The following is a 21,517-nucleotide window of genomic DNA, read 5'->3' as shown; positions in this document are numbered from 1 at the left end:
CCCAGCTGGGGGTGGGAACGTGGGGATTCTATTATTTTTTTTAACACTTACACATATTTTTCACATGTATATAATGCAAGGGAAAACATTTCACCTTGTGACTGGTTGGCCAGCAGCGGCTCTCGGGTCAGGACACTGAGCAGAGCAGGCAGCAGGCTGCACACCCTATGGGAGCAGCTGTGGGGGTCACTGACGGCCAAAACTGACAGAGATGAACCAGGGATGGAGACAGGAATGTTGGGCTCTACAGTCGCTCTCAATTAAGAAATATACCTAAGCCCCTCTGGACTCAGCGTCGTACCCCGGTGGGGAGCCACGCCTCTGACCGAAGGAGCTGTCACCCGCTGGTCTGAGGCTCGGCTCTGAGCCCTTCCCGGCACCCACATCTGGGGAGTTCCTGCCCCAGTCTATACGCCGTCGGCCGGAGGGACCGAGGCTGCTCTGGAAGCCTTTGATTCCACGGTGTGGACAGTCGGCCTTTCTGGGCACCAATCCCTAAGAGGTCTCCAGTTTCCAGATGACCCAATAAGAGACTCGTCATTTCACCCCAAAGTCCAGCACGAGCACATGCTCTAACCGAGGTCTCACTACCCACTCAGGCAGCCTCCCAAGGAGCTGCATGGTCCTCCAGGCCGTGGGCTGATGACACTTCGGCTCCTGTGGTCCTCCTTCAAGGCTCCGGGATGCCCGACAACAGCAACGTGAGTGCCTCGCTGAAACGAATTTCTCATTAGCCCCTGTCCCTCCCCTGGGTGATGACTTTTAATTAACGGCAGGTTTCTTAAAGACCAAAGGAGGAGGCAGGTGACCAGCAGAGCCGCGTCCAGGAGAGCTTTTATTTATACGGAACAGTTTTAAAAATACAGAATAAAATAGCTTTATCTCTACTATTATTCACAACATCTGGTCCAAATAGTACATATTTTTAAAATACTTAAACGTTTAATGAAGCCATGTTAGAAAAACAATATGAAAATTCTTTTTAAAAACTCCATAAAAGAATTACACATCTCGAAAAACAACCCCACCCCAGATACCCTCGGTGTGCGAAATAAAAACAAACAAAATCCCAGAAAGGTACATAGCCAAAGTCAGTCACAAAAACTCAAGGAAAATACAAGCATCCCCACTGTTTTTAGAACAGTCAGAAATGTGTTAATGTGTCAAACAAAGGTCATTATGAATGAACGAAAAAGGGTATCCCCTTGAACTGTCAGTAAGATGGCAACGCTGGTCGGGGGTCCTAAGTGCCAGGGGACACACACAGCGATTGTAAGGACGCTGGAAGTTATTTATGTACAGTGATGACGAGGCAGAGCCAGGAACAGCCTAGAAGGACAGGAATGTGTGTGAGGCTGCTGAAAGGGGCTCCCCAGCGCTAACGTGCTTTACAGGTCCACGGGCAGAAGCTGAACGCTGGCAAAAACGGGCGGCATTCTTGCACCACTCCAGTTGTGACTGCAGGAGGGGTGGAAGGTGGGAGATGTCCTGTTCTCTGTGCATAAGGGGACAGAGAACAATACCCACAGCATAAGAAACCCCAGGCTCTTCTCTAAAGCCAAGGGGCGGCTCGCTGGGCCCTGTGAAAGCTCAGGCACATGTGCAGGGCTACCACGGTGTCCAGTGGGCATGGCTGGGTGTGCACACAAGGCTTCCAGCAACAGCCACACTAGGCTTGGTGTGTGCAGCCGAGTGTGCACCCCAACACAGCCACCAGCAGGAAGCCGCCTGTCCGCACGCCACATAGGTTCCAGAATGAGGTCTCCGCCACAGATCGTTCCTTATTCACCCTCTACCTGGCTTGGCCGCTCTTGTGGCATCAATATTATGGAAGATTGGAGTTGCCAACTTCAAGCCTAAGTTGCTAGTACTAATATTTCAGCAGGGACACGAATTAAAGAAAAAACAACTTAGCTCATGGACATAAGATATACGCATGGGTAAATAAAGTATACACACATACTAGAGATTCATCAATGGAGAAATTCTATCATCACATGACATTGTCATGAAAATTATACCATTCCCTCCCTGGAAAACTGTGACTATTATCCTGGGCAGAAATGTTGTTTTACTATATGGAAATACTGCAATATTCATGCATAAACCAAGTTGTCATCATGAAAGTCAGTATGCTACGGCATAAAGCAAATCCCGTGTGTGAATTTGTTACCATGAAAATGGGAAACCATCAGGACCCAGGATGCTTCATTCTAGCTGGCCTGGTTAAGCCACTTCTCTTGCTTTGATCAACCACAAGAAACTTCCTCAAAGTTAACGTTTGAAACCCTCTTAAGAAAGATTCTGTATCAATGAATCTAAGTTTAATTCCCTAGTGAGAACGAGAATAAAAATTGCTTACAGAGACTGGAGCCATTTCCCATGATTCTGTGAACCATGCTAGATACTTCACCAAAACCAGTGGGGGGGGGGGGTCTCCCTTGCCCCCCACTGTGATATGGGCAATATCTACTGTCCTTATACTTTCTACATCAGGATGGCCAACGTAAATGTGAAGATGGTGGGTAGGTGGTCGCTGTAGAAATTGGAGACTGAATGCCCTGCCCAAGGACATTTACATCCACAATATTCTAAAACATTCTATTAGCCAAACAAAGCAGGGTGGGCATGCGGCCCCAGCAATGCAGGCCAACAATGTAAGTGGGAAGTGTTACAGGCACAGACCACGCATGGCCACCGCGTTCCCCAAAACCTCCCCTTCAGGTGTGTGCTCAACTCTAAGGAGCAGATGAACACGTTTTTCTTTCAATTACAGACTCATTCTCTAGCATATTTGCAAGCAGGAGGCCACGTCCTAAAACGGCTGGTGGATTCTGCGTGTACAAGATTTATCAGTTGTCATGAGACTCCAATCCCTCAAGCAAAGGTGAGTTTCACAGGTAGTGCAGAAAGTACCAGATTCAATGGGACCTCTAGTCAGGCTGCCCTCTTTCCTCCTCACCTCCTGTCCCCTCCCCACCCTTGGACAGAGAATCTAACATTGGCCCCAATGGAACAGGAAGGGCAAAAACCCTCTTTCTGATAGGAGGTGTTGGTACAGGGCTTCCCTCCATATTTGAACGCTTGCAGAAGACAAAGCCCGGACCAGCAGATTTGAAACCTCCTCATAACCTGGCCCAACGAGGGCTTTCAGAAGGGAGTAGGCTTCTGGACATTCGAAGCACGTACCCTGAGTATTACTCACTGGGAGGGAAGATGCCCGGTCACGTTAAGTTGAAGGGAAGTTGTTTCTGAATTACCGACGGTTCAGATGCTTTTATTGGGTATTTGGTCCTTCTGCTCACCTAGAGCTGGAATACTGCAAATCTCTGGGATGTTTAACCATTTTCCCCATTTTTCCAGAGCAGAGAAATTGGAGATGCTGAGCAAAATACACATAGAAGCAAGTGAGAGCAATCAGTGTAGGAGGGCTGTCAGTCTCGAGGGCTTACCAAGTTAAAGAGGTGAAAACCGTTAACCAGTGTGCTTCTAAAGTAACTATGCGTCGGATACAATTTTAAAAAACATGACATACAAATTTAAATGTAATTTAGAATCTAAATTTTTTACTTAATCTGCAATAAGATCTTGGCAAAACAATGCAGTGGCTCTGAAGTATTCTTGCCAGAATAAGCCTTGAAGCCCCAACCTTTCCAGGAGTCAAAGAGGCGACAGTGACACAATAATGCTGCCAAAGACATCCCAATGCAGAGAGGCAGAGCCAGCTGTGGGGGCAGGAGATGCACCATGTGGACACAAGGCTGCCGAGAACCATGCTCTGCTGTTGGAGACAGGAATGCCCAACGCCATCTAAGACTCAACCAGGTCAGCAAATACTTAAGAAGCACAACCTCATCAAGTGAGGCTTTTCCTTTGGCTGAAAAATCTCAAACCAAATTCAACAGACGTTATTTTTTTCAGAAGGAATTTAGTGTTATTCATTAGAACTCAACAGAGGGGGCCTGCAGGCTGCTTTTCTCACCACCTTCTGCTTTAACTTAAACAAGAAAGGCAGCATTTGACCAGGGGATCTAATCTTCCTCTCTGCAAAATCAAGATTCAGTGGACATGCAACAGGGCAACCCACAGAAATGGCTTGCAATAGAACTGCAAGTGACGAATTTACCAGGTGGCCGGACCATTCAATATGGCGGCTCTGTTTGTTACCTGCCCCAGCTTCCCTTCTTCACAAAACAAATTCACGTATAACTTAACCCATGGTTTCTGGGCTCTGGTCCAGTAGTCAGTTTTGATAAATAGATTAGGCATTACAGTATTTACACTTTTGTGGTATCAAGCAATACAAAACACAACCACAACAATGGTTACTGGCTTTCAAAAGCCATGACAAGCTTCCCTGATGGTGTCCACAGCTTTACAAATGCTGGTTCTTTTCTTAATAAGGGGTAGGGGAGTGGGGGACAAGTAATAGGGATGCAAGGTAAGAGGATCACATGGAAAAACACTGATTTCAAAAATCTGCTATAGTCAATAACATTAAATAGGAATAAAATCTTGTAATTATAGACACGCGTGACAATAACTGACATCCACATGACAGCAGAGCTAAGGCTCCCACGAACGTCTGCTTGGTGCCCTTGTGTGGCACTCTATACCCATCATACCAGCCAGGAGTGATAAATGCCAGATGGAATGTCTCAGCTACTAGTGAAAAAGAGGCCAGTATCAAATGTGCTGGCCCAGCCTGGACCTGGGTGGCACCAAGAAAGAGCAGTTGAAAATCAGATACTGATTTCAAGGTACTTTCCCTTCCCCCTCAAGCCCCTAAACAGATTTCCATCTTAATAGTATCTGTACAGATCTTACTCATGCACAGATCTGGGCACGGGGTAACCACGTCAGTTTTCAATCAGGTCAATGGCCTCCTCTTACAGGAGGATCAGGCAACACAGAATCACATATGACCTGTCAGTTGTGACAATGGGAGGATACTGGTGCCCCTTGATCAGAGGTGGTCTCTGCAGTTCAGGCCGAGGTCAAATAAAAAAACAAGCTGGTTCAGGTGCGTCCAGAACAGAAGGCCCCCGGACCCTGGAGGCGGCTTGTAGGAAAGCTAGCACGGGGTGTGGAAGGGGACTGAAAACCAGGAATCACTGCGGATTTCAAACATCCACTCCCACAGGAGGACAGGACCTTCAAGTTCAGTGACCATGGCCAGCAGTGAATGCTCTCAAGGGCAAGGGGTCAGGGCTTAAATAAGGAGAAAAGTGAGACATCCTATCAGACATAATCACTACCCACAACAAAAAAGCTATTTGTAACCTGTCTCAGCTCTGGGATGCAGAATGTAAATGCAGATATACAAACATATATGTTACTGCTTGTTACTCAGCAAGGAACTACAGCTTCACGCCTCACTGCGGCCGGGCCACAGGGCGAGCTATGGCTATACCGTGGCCTGGGAGTCCTCGTCGGAACTCCGGCTGTTTGCGCTCTTCCCGAGGCTTTTCCAGGTGTAGCCCGCAAAGGTCGGGCTGATGGGTAAGTAGCTGAAGCATCTGTATTTTTTAATAATGTTCATGCCAAACGGCAAATCGTAGGACTCCATGCCATCGAGCGACTTGCTCCCTTTGCCCACGCCCTTCTTCCACTTCCTGATTCCTCTTTCCTCTGGAGTGCCTGTGGAACACACACACACACACACAAAGCGCACTTGAGGAGCAAGCAATGGCATCAGCTATCCCGATGCCCACACCAGAAATCTAAGAATTGCTAACCCATCCTTGTTCCTCTGGCCCCACGTTCAAATGACCTCCTGACGACTCTGCCTCCCCCATCCTTCCACGTGATGAACAATCTCAATTTTCACGGTGGAGGTCTGGCCCAGGCTACGTCCTTGCTTTCCAGGGCCATCACATCGGTCTCTTAACTGTCTGTCTAGTCTTCCCTCTCACCATTCCCTCCTCCAAATCTGTTCTCAAACACTCTGCAAAAAACAACAAAAACTTCCAAAATGCAAATCTGATCTTGCAAAATGGGGCCCAGAGTCTTTATTATACCATATACAATGCCTTCATCAACTGGTTGTGGCAACCCCCTCCATGCAGACACACCAAGTTTTACGCTGCTTTGCTCCATTTTAGTGTGTGTGTGTTGCACATGTCATGTATTTCCCACTTGTCGTGCTCCTCTGAGGAGGAACTTCCACTAGTGTAACACTCTGGGCCACTCTGCACCCTGACAGATGAGTCAGGGAGAAAGATGGGGGCCCACAGGCTCAGCAGCTCCTAGACTTCTTTTCAGACATCTTCCCAGTGCAGACGGGAATACTGGCAGCTTCTCTTGGCTACACGGGATATCTAACAATATCCTTCTGTGCCCGAGCCCGGGTGATGAGCTCGAGTCTATGGTGCGGTATTCAGGAACCTCATTATTTTCTTACATCTAAGCCACCCTCCTATCAGTGTTCCAGTGGCAAAGCTGACTTTCATTTCCATCTGTCTGACTCCTGTGTCTCTCTCTCTCAGTTCTCACTTAGGAGAGAAAGAGGTATTAGTTATTGACCCCATAAATCTAACACCTTTCTCCTATTCATGCAGGTGATTGCTTCTGCCAGACGCGTTCATCCCAGGTGTCCACAGCCTCAACTGATGCCTCTTGATTGAGGCTTTTTGGACGTGGGTTGTCTTAAGGGGAAAATCTCAATAAAACCTTCAAGCTCAAGAATAAGCATCACGTCCTAGATGGCAGGTGAATCTACCAGTGCATCCATGGCAGCAATTCACAATGTACACAGCAGCCTCCTCTGGGAACCTGGAAGGCTGCAAGGCAGGGCCCAAATCCCATCCTAGTCCATCACCCAGAGCTTGGCACAGAATGCGCCCTGCTCAGAAACAAGGGTTATGGGTGGGTGGGGAGACAGCTGCCTCCACCCATCTCTCCGTCATTGATCCTGGCAGCCACCTGTGCCCACTGTGCTCCCTGTCTTTTGGTCTTAGTTGGTTGGGGACCCGTCTTAGGAAGGACTCATTAAAGGACAGGCTTCCCAAGGGGGAGAAGTGTTGAAGGCTCATGGAAGTGTGTGGACAAGCTGACGAAAGCCAAATTGCAGGACACTGGGCATGGTTGTGCAAGAGGGCAGGCTGCCCGGACTGTGCCCCAGGCATCGCCCTGCCACGTCACCATGTGCCAGGAATTTACCTGCTTTTTCTCTTAAAAGTAACGCAGCAAGAAGGGAAAAAACAACTAATAAGCTTGTTAGCAAAAGACTGATTTACAAAAGGAGGCTGCGAGTGTTATCTTAATCACTGGAGAAAAGACAGTTTTAACCAGTGATGGCTTTGAACTGATTCACTCTTCCTGCTTCCCGTATTTATTTGGCAAAAAGTAACTCATATCTGTAATAAGCATGTTTGATATTTACACATACCTGGGATGGTGTTATCCAAAATAAAAGCCACACAGCCTCCTACAAACATGGCAGTTGTGAGAAGAACGTTCAACACTTGATCGATTCCTGATATCCCTGGAAACAGACCAGAGCAACCGGGTCATTGCGACAGCCAGGATGGGCCTGCCCTTGACCTAGAAAGGAGCCCCGGGGCGGACTAATCACCAGTCAATGCTGTGCATGACAGTGTAAACTTCTGTTGTGCATGTGTAGATAAATTTATGCCAGTAATGTTATAAACTGCCATGAATACTTTCAACAGTAATCAAAAGATATCTCCATAGGAAAAATTCCTAACAATGGTGCATAGAAGATAAATCGAACAGAGTGGAGTTCACCCTAACATGAACTATGAAGCCACTGAGGATGGTGTTTGCAGATTAAAAAAGAAAAATCAATATAAAAGATGGTTGTTGTAAGGTTGAAAAAAATCACAAAGTGAATATAACAAGACAACAAAAATATCTGTGGTATCCGCAATCAGATAAAGGGTTTCAGAATTCTGGGTTACTAATTAGTGCTTAGCTGCTTTTAATTAGGGGCAACTGGATTTATAAAGATGTCCACACATGAATATGATATTACAATGTAAAAAGCAGCAAGAACCTCCTTGTCATTAGAAGTTCACACACTTTCTATATTTAAAATATATTGATCCCCAACAGAAAATAACAAGTGTTGGTGAGAATGCAAAGAAACACAAATCCTTGTACACAGCTTGCAGGGATGTAAAATAGTTCACCTGCTGTAGGAAAGAAGTGAGTGGCTCCTGAAAAAGTTAAATACAGCATTACCATACAAACCAGTGATTCCACTCCTAGGTATACTGCCACAAGAATTGAAAACAGGTACTCAAACACAGCTGATACTCATTACTGGCAGATTCTGTATTTGTGAATTCACCTACACACTAAAATTTACTTGTAAACCCAGAGTGAATACTCATGGGCTTTCACAGTCACTCACGCACACGCACAGCAGGGAAATACGTGAGTTGCTCAACACACATGTTCTCAGCTGAGGGCAAACAAGGTAAGGCTCTGCCTTCTTGCTTCAGCTCAGACTGTAAACAAGTGTCCTGTTAGCACCATTTTTTTGTGTGTTTTTGTGCTTTTTCCTTGGTGATTTCGCTGCTTAAAATGGGCCCTAAGTGTTGTGCTGAAGTGCTGTCTAGTGCTCCTAATCATGAGAAAGCCACGGTGTGCCTTACAGAGAAAGCACGCTTGCTAGATGAGCCTCATTCAGGCCTGAGTTACGGGGCTGTCAGCCATGTCTGCCCCAGGAGCAAGGGTGCTAATTTGCTAATTCCACGTTCACGGTGACTTTTCAGAACATAACTAGCATGACTGAGGACAGCCTGTACTTGTACACCAAGGTTCATGACAGCGCTACTCACAATAATCAAAATATGGAAACAACCCAAACGTCCATCAATGGATAAATGGATAAACAGATTAGGGTATATACATGTGATGGCATATTATTTAGCCATAAAAAGGAAGGAAACACTTCTACATGCTATAACATGGATGAATCTCGAAAACATGATGCTAAGTGAAAGAAGTCAGACACCAAAGGTCACAGAATCGTGAGGTTCTATTTATATGAAATGTCCAGAACAGGTAAATCCACAGAAACAGAAAACAGATTGGTGGTTGCTAAGGGCGGGAGAAGGGGGATTAAGGGTAAGGAATTTTATTTTGGGGTGATGATGCGGCTTTGGAAACTAGACAAGAGGCAGTGATTACACAACACTGTGAATGTATTTAATGTGCCACTGAACTGTTCACTTTAAAATGGTTAATTTTATGTTATGTGAATTTCATCTCAAAAAAAATATATATATATATATATAAAACAGTCCTGAATTCTGCATAAAAGATCAGCGGGAATAGCTATTTCCTCAGCTGGCTCCTTTTGCTCACTCTTCATGACAGTGGGGTATTAAAATAAAAAGGAGTTTAAAGGTTAATCTTGAATTCAAAGTAGCTATAATCCTAGTAGAAAAACATGTATTTCAGAGTCTATGAAGTTGTTTCAATAAATTATCCATTTTAATAAAGCATTCATCTGAGAAACCAAAGGTTTTACAGAGGCATTCATCCCAAAGGAGAGGGTCACGGTGAAAAAAAAAAAAGACCTAATGTGCAAGTTATGTGCACACGCCAGCTCTTGCGGGGAGAACACAGGGCTTCCAGATAAACTTGGGCAAAGTGAGATTCAAATGAAATATGCAGACTGACATTCACCAGAACAATTTCTGACTCTCCAACTGGGCATGAGCTGTTTGTGAACTGGTGGCTGTGGTTCCGACTCCCCCCAGATTCAAGGCCTGTTTTCTGTACCTGTGACGAGAGGGTTCTGTCTGAGGTAACTTGGAAGGACGAGCCCAAAGAAGATTGAAAATCCAAGCACAAAGAGGTTCCGGGAAGAATTCAAATCGATGAACTGCAGGTTGGAGAGTCCAACAGCTGTGATCATCCCTGGAGAGAGAACCATCAGACAGGCCCCGTGAGCTCACCTACGGCACGGCCGCCAGACGCCCCAGGCCGTCAAAGACAGACTCCCCACCACGTCCTTTCTCTGTCCCATCCGTGTCAAGTCCGGAGACCAGTGCAGTGGCAGGACAGGTGGTCAGAAGGTGACCACCTGGGTCTCTGATCCAATGACCCTCTGCCTAAGCTCTATTAGGGCTTGTTCAGGGGCATAAACATTACACTATGCTTTCTTAAGACCAAGCAGAAAACTAAGGACATTGGTCCCCCCTTAAAACTTCTATGCAAACGTTTTGATTAAATTGGGAAACCCTCCCAAATATTTGGCCCCTGATTACTACAACTGAATGACACCAAGATCAAATTGAGCCCCACTGTAAAAATGGTCAGTTTTAAATGGCCCACTCAAAGGGGAAGGTATTTGAGTCAAATCAATTAGAAATGCCAATGAAGGAGATTAATGTAATCTTCCATTTCCTAGCAGAATCACTCTACATTTGGTTCTACCTTTAACATAAGTTCAACGCAGAGAGTGATGTAGGTTTAACTTTTCAAGGTGCATCCTTTCGTATTTTAAAATAGAAGTGTGTTCCCTTCTACCTTACTGAAGGGATTCAGCAAAAAGCCATGGTCCCTATTAAAAATCAGCAAATGTGGAGAAAGAAAAGGAGCCTGAGAGGGAAACCCGCTATCAAGGAAACACAATTTTACCAAAGAGAGTACAGAAGAGGGCGCCAAGCACAGGGTCTGGAAGGGAGGCGAAGAGGGCGCTGAACTTGCCGATCATGCCCAACCCCAGCATGAGGGCCGCACCGTATTGTATCACCCGGCGACTGCCGACCTGCAGGACACACCAGAGGGCAGAGACAGGCGTTCAGCTAGAGGTCCTCCAGCAGCACAGATTCCGACCCAGCACCCCCGAGGGCAAATGTAACGATATCCTCAGACAAGATCTGGATTACTCCAAAAACTTTTAGTTGGAGGGGTCAGTCTCATTTCACAATGAGGACTGATCTCAATAGAAAATTACTACAAATTACTCTAAAGACACCCAGAGCACAAAATTCCCACCACCTTTCTTCATTCCCATCCCCCTCCTCCTCCCTTTGACTGTGGGTGGCCCTGGGTCTCGGCCCTCGCTTCTCGGAGCCCTGGGTGATGTCACCTCAGCGTGGACCGTTCCTGCGCTCAAGCCCTGGGCTTCCAATGCTCTCACACTCAAGGGCTGGGAGGCCCTCCTACTGCCTCACATGCAAAATGCAAAAGCTACACTCTACTCTGGCCCTGCTTCTCTTCAGGGTTCCTGGCATCACCCTTCACCTAGTTAACCCACCCCAAAGCACTTCAGCCTCAACGACTCCGTCTTCCCCAGACCTTGAATCACTTCTGGAATCCTCTCCTTATGGTGTCTTGCCCGTGAGAGGTGGCAGAGCCTCCAGGCCAGGGAGTGCAGACGTCCTGAGCCCAGCTGCCTGGGTCACGCTCCCATGCCAGCCCTGACCATGTGACTGGGGCAAGCTACTCCGCCTCTCTGGATGGCAGGACCCTCATCTCTACAACGATAAACTGCGTGGTTTTGCTTTGAGGATTAAATGAAATGACGTGTCAAACAGTCTGAACTGCACCTAGCAAGCATGAGCCTCTTTGATAGGCTCCCACTTGGGCTTGCTGCCTCTGGCCCTTCCTCCACCCACCCATCCTCTCCACTGTGGTGGAGTGACCTCTCTAACACACTGATCTGGGAGGTCAGGGCCCTGCCCAAGCCCTCAGGTGCTCATGAAATAAAACCCACTTCTCCGGCTCTTCCCAAGGGAGCCAAGCCTACTGACGAGCTCCCTGCCCTGTGTCCTGCCCCAGTCATGCTGGGGGTTTATCACTCGCTCCTCAATGTACCAGGCATGTCCAGGCCTGTCTATCTGGAACACTCTTTCCCACTCACCCCTTCTGGTTGGTTCCCAGACATGTCTTTCAAAACACTACCCAAATGCTACGTCCTCTGAAAAGCCTTCCTTGATTCTAAGGCTGGGTTCCGCTACTCTGGGCGTCTACAGCACCATGTATAACATTTCCCACCTGGTCTCATCTTCATTTGTTAAGCCTGATCTCTGCCTTCTAGAAACTTCCATCTAGCCCACTGTCACGCAGGTGGAGGGAGGCGGAGCTGGCACTGGGCTCAAGAATCCTGCACTGTTGGGCCCTACTCTGCGCTGCCTCTCCCAGGAAAACACCCTGAGGACATAAACCGGGTAAAGGAAGTTCCAGAAACATCTGAGAGAGTGTCCATAGGTACACATAGCTTTAACTCTGACTTACAGTGAGGAGAAGATGGCTAGTTACAAGTTAATTAAAACGAAATGAAATTTAAAATTCAGTCCCTCAGTTGTGCTCGCCATACTTCAGGTGTTCTGAAGGCACGTGTGGTTGGTGGCTCCTGCAAGGTGTAGAACATTTCCACCACTGCAAGTGTTCTCCAGACAGCGCTGGTCTAGAGTGTGCAACACCTTCTCAAAGGACTCACAGGTCAGCTGGCTAAGAATCAAAGTTGAATCTTACTGAGCAAAGGAAGATAGGGCTGTCCAGCCAGGATCAGCCACTGCTGACCCTGGAGCCCAGGCTCCTCTGTTCTGCTCTACAGCTCCTGCCACCACACCACCGCCAAGTGCAGGGAAGCATCGAAAATGTCATGCAAACTGGCAAACTGAGCAAAACTGATATATGCTTGGCTGTATTACATGATAAGGAAGCCTTTTATTTACAAACACTCATTTTTCAGCAAATATTTTTAAGGACCTACTACATGACTAGCACTTGTTAGACTGGGGGTGCTGCAAAGATGAATAAGTCACAAGCTTATGATCAAATAACTGTACTGCTGCGATTGTTACACTATACGGGAGCCCAGGGAACAGAAACTGAAGAGCTGGGGAGGGTCTTGAGAAATGAGCAAGAGTTCACTGGAGGAAGAGCAGCCAGGCGGAGGGAACCACCTGTGCAAAGACCACCTCCCAGCAGGGTCAGCCCTGTCAGGAGTGCATAGGGAGGGCCAAGCGGCCCCAGGGATGCCTGAAACAGTAAATCTTACATGAAAACCATGCACGGAAGGAAGACTGATCTGCCTTAGACGCTGTCAAAAAAAACAAGCAGCAAGTAAGCCATTCTCCTGTTCAACGAATATTAACCAAGTGCCCAGTACACACTTCTGTTCCAAGCACCAGAGACAGCCCTACAGTCCCCTCCCTCCTGGAGCTGGCAGGGAGCCTTCGCATCTCCCTTCCTGCTGCCCATCTGTGGAATCTCCTCCTCGCCTCCCTGTGACCTCCCTCCTGAACTTCGGCTCTGCCTCTAGGGCCATGGAAAAATCCACAGTGTTCCTGACTTTCCAAAGTCTCCAACAGCGTGGAAGGCAGCAGAGGAGAAACGACCTTCCTCTGGACACCACCAAAGAGAGAGTACAGCCAGGGGAGACGGTGTCCACTCCGTTCCCAGAAATAAACTTAGGGCTGAGAATCTATTAACAGTGTCTATAGCTTACTGTGCGCCGCCCACCTGCCGGGACTCTGCTAAGTGCTCTAGTCAAGTTATCACCGCCGATGCCTTGCAAATTATCTCTGCAGACCAGGGCATGGAGACTCAGAGAGGTGACGTAACTTCCTCATGGTTACACGAGGAGAAAGTGATGCGGTCAGGGCTGGAATCCAAAGCAGCCCCCTGCCCACCATGTCACAGCGCCCTTCCCTGTGGGCCGGACGTTGGAACACACTCAGCAGGGATGTCCTGCACGTGGACGCCAACCCTTCAGCACTTCAGAACACGCGGCGGCAGGGGCAGCTCAACTCTTGCTCAAACAGGCTAGAATTTCCAGGTACGTGGAATGCCGTAACTCGACAAAAGACAGCAAATACTAGGCCAGGAATGGAGGCAGAGTCTGCGGAAGAACCAAGACCACCCTCCTTCCATACGCCCGACGTCTAATACAACGGCCCAGACCAACGTGTCACATAGAACTTTCTACAGCTAGGGAAACGTTCTGTATCTGTGCTGTCAGCCACCCATGACCACTGAGCCCTTGAAACACGGCTGGTGTGACTGAGGAACTGAGTTTTTCATTTTAACTTATTTCAACTTAAATAGCCACATGTAGCTACTGACTACCGTACTGGACAGCACAGATGGAGACCTAGAATCGTCGGATTTCAGACCTGAGTTCTACTCAGAGAAGGGACTTGTCCCAAGTCTGGGGCAGAAGACAGCCCAGAACTCACACCTCCACCTACAGTGGCCTCCCGTCAGCGGCAGACATGTCGGCTGAGTCCCACTTCCCCACCCCAAGGCAGCTCAACGACCCTGACCCCTGACCCCCATGGCAGTCAGAACAAAGAAAACCGATTCCAAAGAGGACACTGTCCTTGAACAGATGACGTCTTTGCCTGGGGGGAGTGAACAAAAGGGATTCAGAGAAAAGATCAATTAGTTCATTAAATAGTGCTGGCAGGGCACCTCTTCAGAATCCATTGGCACCATTCAAATTGTAATGAAGGTAATTATTCCCCAAACCACCTTAGTCCTGTTTTGGAAGGGCACCTCACCCTGCAACACTACTTACTCCTCACAGAGACCCTGGATAACTTAAAGGAGGGCGTGTTTTAAAGGGGCGTGGAAAGCGAACGGGCTTGTTACACTGTTTTCCCCTAAGAGTCGCACCATCTACTACAATTTTACTAGTATGTTATTTTGGGTTAGTTATATGTCTACAGTTCATGGTAGCAAACTGGATAAAGGGTCACGGTTTATGCCCCACTTGGTGCCCACGTGCTCAGCATCTGCTTCTCCCCAGGGATCCTGGAGGACGTGCCCATCAGGCAGCCCTCACTGGCTATGTGCCAGGAGCAACAGGCAGCAGTTGGGGCCAATCTGCACACCTGAGGCTGAGCTCTGCGATGGGCCTGCCAACTTACAGGAGAACCAACTAACATGTCAGGCATGCACCATGCGTGCCCTGCTCCCTCCCACCTGGATTTGCAGTCCAGATTAACCAAACTTAGTATCTGGTTTCTTTTTATCTGGATATAGAATCTTGTAGACAGCCGGGGGAAGGATTTTACAGAGAATAATTTTACAGAGGTCGAACAGTTCTAGAAGGCTCCGGCTCACCCCCAAGGTCTCAGAATACAGCGCACGGGTGAGGGAGACCTGTGACTCACACAGGCAATCCCGGAGGGCGACCCAGTTCTAACAGTCTAGCTGCACAGTATACAATGGCTGGGGCCAAGCAGCACACCCTGGCGAACGGCACACGTTGGTCCAAGGCAACTGGGGTATAAAGTTTATTTGCTAGTGACAAATCTGAAAACCCCAGGAGCAGGTTCCTTCTTACAGGAAGCTGGACTGTGGCGTGGGGCAGCCCCAGGGTCAGGTGTCTGTGTGGAGTCGGGTGGGGAGGAGAGCAAACGAGCAGGACTTGGGCCCAGGCCCTGCTCAACCTGAGCAGCTCACTGGGGCTTGCTTTATCCAGTAACTCCACAAGAGACTTCATCTGAAAGAGAAGGACTCTGCTGCTAAGGTTTAAAAACCATGTTAATTCTTTATCGTAAGATCGATTTTTTTCTGTAACGAGTAGTACCATCTCTCACGTAGAACTAGTCCCACCGTCTCCCAGCTGGTCTGGTTTCCACCTCCTCCCCTGCCCTCCATGGGCTACACTCATCATAGCAGCCACAGTGATCCTTACCCAAAAAACAGATGGAGTCACACCCTAGGGCACCCGCTTCCACTTGGCCTCTGGCAGCCTACGGGGCCCACGTGACCTGGGGGACTTCATCTGATCCTGCCCCACTGGCCTCCTTGCTGATCTGCAACATGCCAGCCTGCTCCCATGACAGGGCTTTGCACTGGCCATCCCCCTGTCAGAATGCCCATTCCCCAGGCACCTATACAGCTCCCTCCCTCGCCTCCTCCAGGCCTTTGCTCAAGGTCATCCTCTCAAGAAGGCTTAGCCTGACCCTATCTAACACTTACCCACCCTCACTCCTGACCCCCCCCCCCCCCCCCCGCCCTGCCCTGTGTTCTGTTCATCGCTTGTCTTCCCTGCTAGATCGTGAACTCTACGAGGCTGGGGAGAGTTTTCTTTTTATTCACTGATGTATCCCGTCTGCCTAGAAGTCTCCTGGCAAAGGGTCGGTGCTTAATACAAATTTGTAGAGCTCATGGAGGAATGATAGCACCTGAATGCCTGCCTCCCCGAGCCAGCCAGGGGAGGAGAGACCTCCACCGGCATTTCAAAAACCCATCAATGCAAAAAGGGAGATGGGGGAGATGATCTCAGAATCGGAGACGTTCCCTTTGGAACTCACGGTGGTCAGACCAGTCAATGAGATGGATCAATGCTTAGAGGCCCAACCATTTAATTAGAAAAATATTTGTACCTTAGTAATTCCCAAAACTCCAATGTTGGGACTGGATGAAGTAGAGCCATTCCCAGTACCAAATATGCCATCCAGAACACAGGAGAGACCCTCCACGAAAATCCCCCTAAAACGTAAAGGAACGGGGGAAAGAAAAACATTCATTCAATGGGGGAAACACTCTGAAATTTGCTCTAAACGGTTGCGACCCAAAGGCAGGGCCCACAGGCCTGCAGCCTTCACATTCCCCGGGAGAGTTAGCAATGCAGAATCTCAGGCCCCATTCCAGACCTGCCGAAGCAGAGCCTGAATTGTGAACGGCATCCTTCACGCCTATTCAACTTTGAGAAACACCTCTCTATGCTGCACATTAGACACAGGTGTTCAGAAAATCATTCCAAATTAAAGATTTTAGCCAGAAAACAGAGCCACTTGTTGGGATCTAAGACAAACACAGGCTGTCCATTGATTTGATCCCTTTGCTATGAATATATAGTTTCATCAGGAAGGAAATGCTTTGTAATTTTGTAAACATTGGAACTTTTTAAAGAATAAATATATAAGTAACGTAACCATACGCAACAGCTCCACTAGAGAAAGGCGAGGAATCAGGAATGTAAACCCTAACAGACAACGCAAGAGATGCTAAGACACCAGCCCCACTGGATCTCATCACACACAATCGCTTCCTGAAGGGCGGCAGTTGGCTGGGAGAGGGGGGGACAACCTGAGCTGTTTTTCCTTCTCTGCAGCCTCCAATTCGCTCCCGGCACCCGGAAACTAAAGCCCAGTGTGTTGAGAACACAAACCCCACAGCCCCTAAACATCTAGATTCTGCAGACTTGATTGGTTCCTGCTCTTCTTGTCTCTGTATGAGTTGTAATTATGAACAGATGACACAGCATCTACCCCCTAGAACAGTTGGGAAATCAGAGGGACACATATCGATGACCCCAAACGAAGCAGAGAACAGGGCGGTGTCTGGCTCTTGTTTTGATGAGTTTAAGGTTTGGAGTGGTCTCAGAGAATGTCTCATGTGACTGTCACTATGAGGAAGGCAGGCTGGGAATTCCGCTCTGTGTTACGGATGAGGGAAACGAGAGCAAAATGAGGACAGCGACTTGTCCAAAGACAAATAGCCAACGGAGAGCCCTGAGGCTCGGCTGCCTTCATGGTGACACTCTTGGTTTCTTCCCCAAGACTATCCAAACCAGAGAGCCAGGCTGGAAGCGCTGGGCCCGAGGAGGAGCTGTTCGCTCAGGACGCACCTGTTTATAGCATGGATGGGAGGCGGTGGGGCGCAGGACAGCCTGGCACAGGCGTAGTAGTCCCCGATGGACTCGATAATGCTGGCGACCACCGCGCTGAGCATGCCGATGACGCCAGCTGCAGAGACGGTGGGCAGTCCCCACTGGACTGAGGAAGGAAAACAAACATGAAATCCTCGCACGCTTTCTGAGCCAGGCAGGCAGTGGTCAGGACGCTGAGTCATTTGGTATGTCAGGGGACTCGACAGGATCCACTCAGATTCTGCAGCTTGTGACAACTCCTCGCTTATTTTTAAACCTAAGTCATCGCTGCACTAGTTGCCTGCGAGCAGTTCCTGAGTCAGATGAAGACGCCATAACCAGGACCGGTCTGCTCTACGTCTTTATTTAAAAGGAGAAACTGTTTGGCTGGAAGAGGCAAGTGCTGCTCTTCCTGCTTCGAAGCCACATTCAGTGTCTACTAAATGACAGGTTAGCACAGCCTGCTGTGCTGGGACAGAAATCTCTAGGAGGAGGATTTTTGGCTGTGCAAAGCATGGAACAAAATAATGGTGCTCTTGCCCAGAGGGGGCATCCAATGAAAAAGCAGTGAAAGGTCACCAGCTAAATTTAAATCCCAACAGTAAACATGGCACAAGGTATAGATAACCCTTCTCTATTGTTATATCAGCACCTTTTTTTTTTTAGTAAACCATGTTAAGGCAAATTAAATAGTTTCCTTTAAGAAAACAAAGAGAAGTCCCAAGGTAGCTTCATTTTGAGTATCTGGATGTAGCTAATTCTTCATTAGATATATCTTTAAAGAAAAAAATCTCTATTTGGACATCGAAAGCTATAGTTGTTATTTAATAAAAATAGCACGAGGAACTTTCTCTGTTACAACGAATAGACTTCTTTGATAAAGTACCTAAACCTTCTTGCCTTGAACCATTAGTTATAACAGAGCCACTAAGTATAAGCACAGTGGGAAAAGGAGGATGGATAAAATGGTCTCTTGTGCAGCGGCTGGGGGAACAGATCACAGAAAGATCTAGGAAAGGGTAACAGTTAGACTTAATGAAGGCAACCCACATTGGGGCACAAGGCGTACAAGTTACGAGGCAGGAAGAGGTGTGGTCCCTGTCCAGAGAGGGTCTGGAGGTGGGGAGCTGAGGGGAGGGGACGTCTTGGTGGGCAGTGGCCTGAGCATCAGCAGATCAGCAGAATCGGGCAGGAATGGGCTGCTGCTCAGCAGAGGTGGGTGCAGCCTGGGGCAGGCAGGTGCAAGAGGGGCTCGACAAGCCACACAGAGGGGGCCTGGCCTCTGCCTCATAGGTAAGGGGGAAGAGAAAGAAGACCCCTGAAGTAAGATGTGCAGAAGATGCCTGGAATGTGTGTGAAGGCAGAACTGCTCCGGCCTGGGGCCCCTTTATCCCGTGGGAGCAGACAGAGGAGGCAGAGGACACGGGGCAGCCGGTGGTCAGGGTCAAGTTGCACATCTACGGGCAACGGCTTGGCATGCTCTCTGCCCACCAGCAACAGGCTTGGTCAACATCTCCTCTCTGGGTTGGTTAGGGAGAGACTTTTCTCACGCAGATGATTTATCAAGCAATATTTGATATTTTCTAAATAATCTTTTATATATTTACCTTGTTACTGATGTAGTATTGTGGTTTCATTTAAGTGTCTTGCTTTGGGGGGAGGGATTCTTATTTTATTTTGCCTTTGATCACTTTTCAGAAATTGCCTTTTATTTTCTTAGTCTCTTTACTCTTACTGTTTTCTTATTTTTTCCCTTCTGGCTGAAGTCCTTAATTTTGATTTTTAAAATCTTTATTCCATCTACTTCAACTTTTTTTTTTGGTGAGGAAGATTGTCCCTGAGCTAATATCTGTGCCAACCTTCCTCTACTTTTTGTACATGGGACGCTGAAACAGCATGGCTTGATGAGCCGTGTGTAGGTCCACGCCCGGGATCTGAACCTGTGAACCCCAGGCTGCTGAAGTCGAGTGTGCGAACTCAACACTACACCACCGGGCCAGCCCCTACTTCAGCATTCTTAAATTTGTAATCTTCTAAGTTTTTGATCCCTTTTCCTTCAGATTAAAGAGATATATTAAGAACCTTGTTGGCTTCCATCCTTCTATCTTAACTGTTATTTTATCTCTCCCTTTAACTGGAACCTTTAATTTATGTTGTTACCTTATAGCAGGGTTTCTTAACCTTGGCACTATTGACGTTTTGGGTCCAAAAATCTGTATTTTAACAATCAATCCAGGTAACTCTTAGCTAACTGAAGAGTGAGAACCCCAGCTCTAGATATTAGAAAACCTGTCTCTGAATTAAGCCAAACCGTCAGAGTCCGTAAGGCTATGTTCTCTGGCCCTCTGGGGGTGTCTCTTTACCTAGGGGAGTCTTGGCAGTAGGGCAGGAGGTGGAAGTTAAGGGCTGTCTGAAGAGGAGCTGGCAGCACTCACTGCCATCACAATGCCAAGTGTTCTGTCCACTCGGTGATGCTTCCTCACGCATGGGCCCCGTGGCCCTGGGGGAGATCTCCCTCGTCACAGGCACAGCTGCTTCTCTCGGACAGCCCTCCCCTACCCCGTGTTCCTATTTGTGCGCATCTTGGGAGCCGCGTGCAAAAGCAGAGAGACCACCCAGCACACGCCTGGGGGCTCCGTCCTCCCTGACCTCCCCTGCCTCCTCCTGACGGCCTCGCCAGCTGAGTCTTAATCTCACTGTATCCCAGATTATATACATGTTCAGAAACCATGCATTTTTTTTTTTTGGAAAAAGGATAGGTATACATAAATACACACTTAGACCACATGATCTGATGAGAATGTTATTTTAGAAAGACTAAACTTTTTAAAGTGTTTGTTAGTGCAAGAACAGAAGGAACACCTGCCAACGTGGCTGTCATTTAACATGCTTAGAACAGCTGTCTTTGACTCAATCTTAATATTCTAGGCTTTTCCTGCTTTTTCTCCTTGTCATTATAAAATGTGAAAACGGGACTGCTAAGCAGAGGAATGAATTGGCACAATCTGATGAAGCTCAGGCTTTAAATCTAACAAAAAACTCAAATGCCGGGACCAGAGTCTTCACAATAGAACAACCAAGCATTAATAACCCTGGGTTCACACAAGTCACTTTGGGGGAGTGGGTGTAGGAAGTACAACACATGGATCCAAGCGATACGTCGGCTGGGGACTATCCCCAACTTTGTGAAGTTACCCAACACAGACTATAACTTAGGATCCATCTTCCATCCATTTGTGAATATCAACCTACCTCTGAAAGCTAGGGCCAAATTAAAAAAAAAAGATTATAGCTACCCATTAAAAGATTACACAAATTGCATCCTGCTCAAACAGTGTGCTTGCCAATCTTCAGGCCCCTCCCACTCCCATCTGCTCCGCCTGGTGGCTGGGCAGCTGCCCTCAATCCCAGCCACTAGACCTCAAACCTGACAAGAGACAAGAGACGCCTCGTCCAGGATTTCCTCCTAGTGGAACCCAAAGAACTAACCACTTAATCTGAGAAGGAAGCTGGTTATTCTCTGTGTGTTAATTATGGCCCTCCAAGGATAGGGCCTCCCTTTTCGCTGCTGAATCTTCTGAGGACCAGAATACTAAGAGCTCCAGGGGACATTCTGGACAAAGAAGGCCTTTCCTGCTGCAGAACCTTCTGTCAACTTTCAGCTCCTCTAAATCAGCCCCTCATGGGCTCCTGACCCCTCTGGCCACCAGAACACTTACATGGGTACGGGACCTTAAACCACGGGGCTACCAGGAGCACGCCCTGCCTGGCATCCGTCCGAGCATAGAAGCCGTACTTCGTGCTGTCAGGAGGGAAGACATCTGTCACCGTGAAGATGAAGCAGAGCAGCCAGGATACAAGGATGGCCAGGATGATCTGAAGTGGTCACAGGAAAAGCTCTGTCAGGCCCACAGAGGTGGC

General features: G+C 47.9%; 1 protein-coding gene across 4 annotated transcripts in view; it reads right to left on the bottom strand.

Annotated features, from left to right (window-relative positions):
- Window positions 1-817: 817 nt before the first annotated feature.
- Window positions 818-21,517, bottom strand: part of SLC23A2 (solute carrier family 23 member 2) — a 145,100-nt gene continuing 124,400 nt past the window's right edge. For all 4 annotated transcript variants that reach the window (XM_044748853.2, XM_044748854.2, XM_070485612.1 and 1 more), the window contains 7 exons: window positions 21,316-21,472; window positions 17,576-17,723; window positions 16,329-16,434; window positions 10,618-10,747; window positions 9,757-9,894; window positions 7,391-7,486; window positions 818-5,640 (listed from right to left, as the gene is read on the bottom strand). In XM_044748853.2, coding sequence (XP_044604788.1) covers window positions 5,408-5,640; window positions 7,391-7,486; window positions 9,757-9,894; window positions 10,618-10,747; window positions 16,329-16,434; window positions 17,576-17,723; window positions 21,316-21,472 — 1,008 coding nt within the window. In that variant the 3' untranslated portion in view covers window positions 818-5,407. The remainder of the gene's footprint in view (window positions 5,641-7,390; window positions 7,487-9,756; window positions 9,895-10,617; window positions 10,748-16,328; window positions 16,435-17,575; window positions 17,724-21,315; window positions 21,473-21,517) is intronic.

This window comes from Equus asinus, chromosome 15 (assembly GCF_041296235.1).
Source record: "Equus asinus isolate D_3611 breed Donkey chromosome 15, EquAss-T2T_v2, whole genome shotgun sequence".
Lineage (NCBI taxonomy): Eukaryota > Metazoa > Chordata > Mammalia > Perissodactyla > Equidae > Equus > Equus asinus.
Note: the sequence above shows the minus strand (reverse complement) of the source record. Positions and strands in the feature narration are given on the sequence as shown.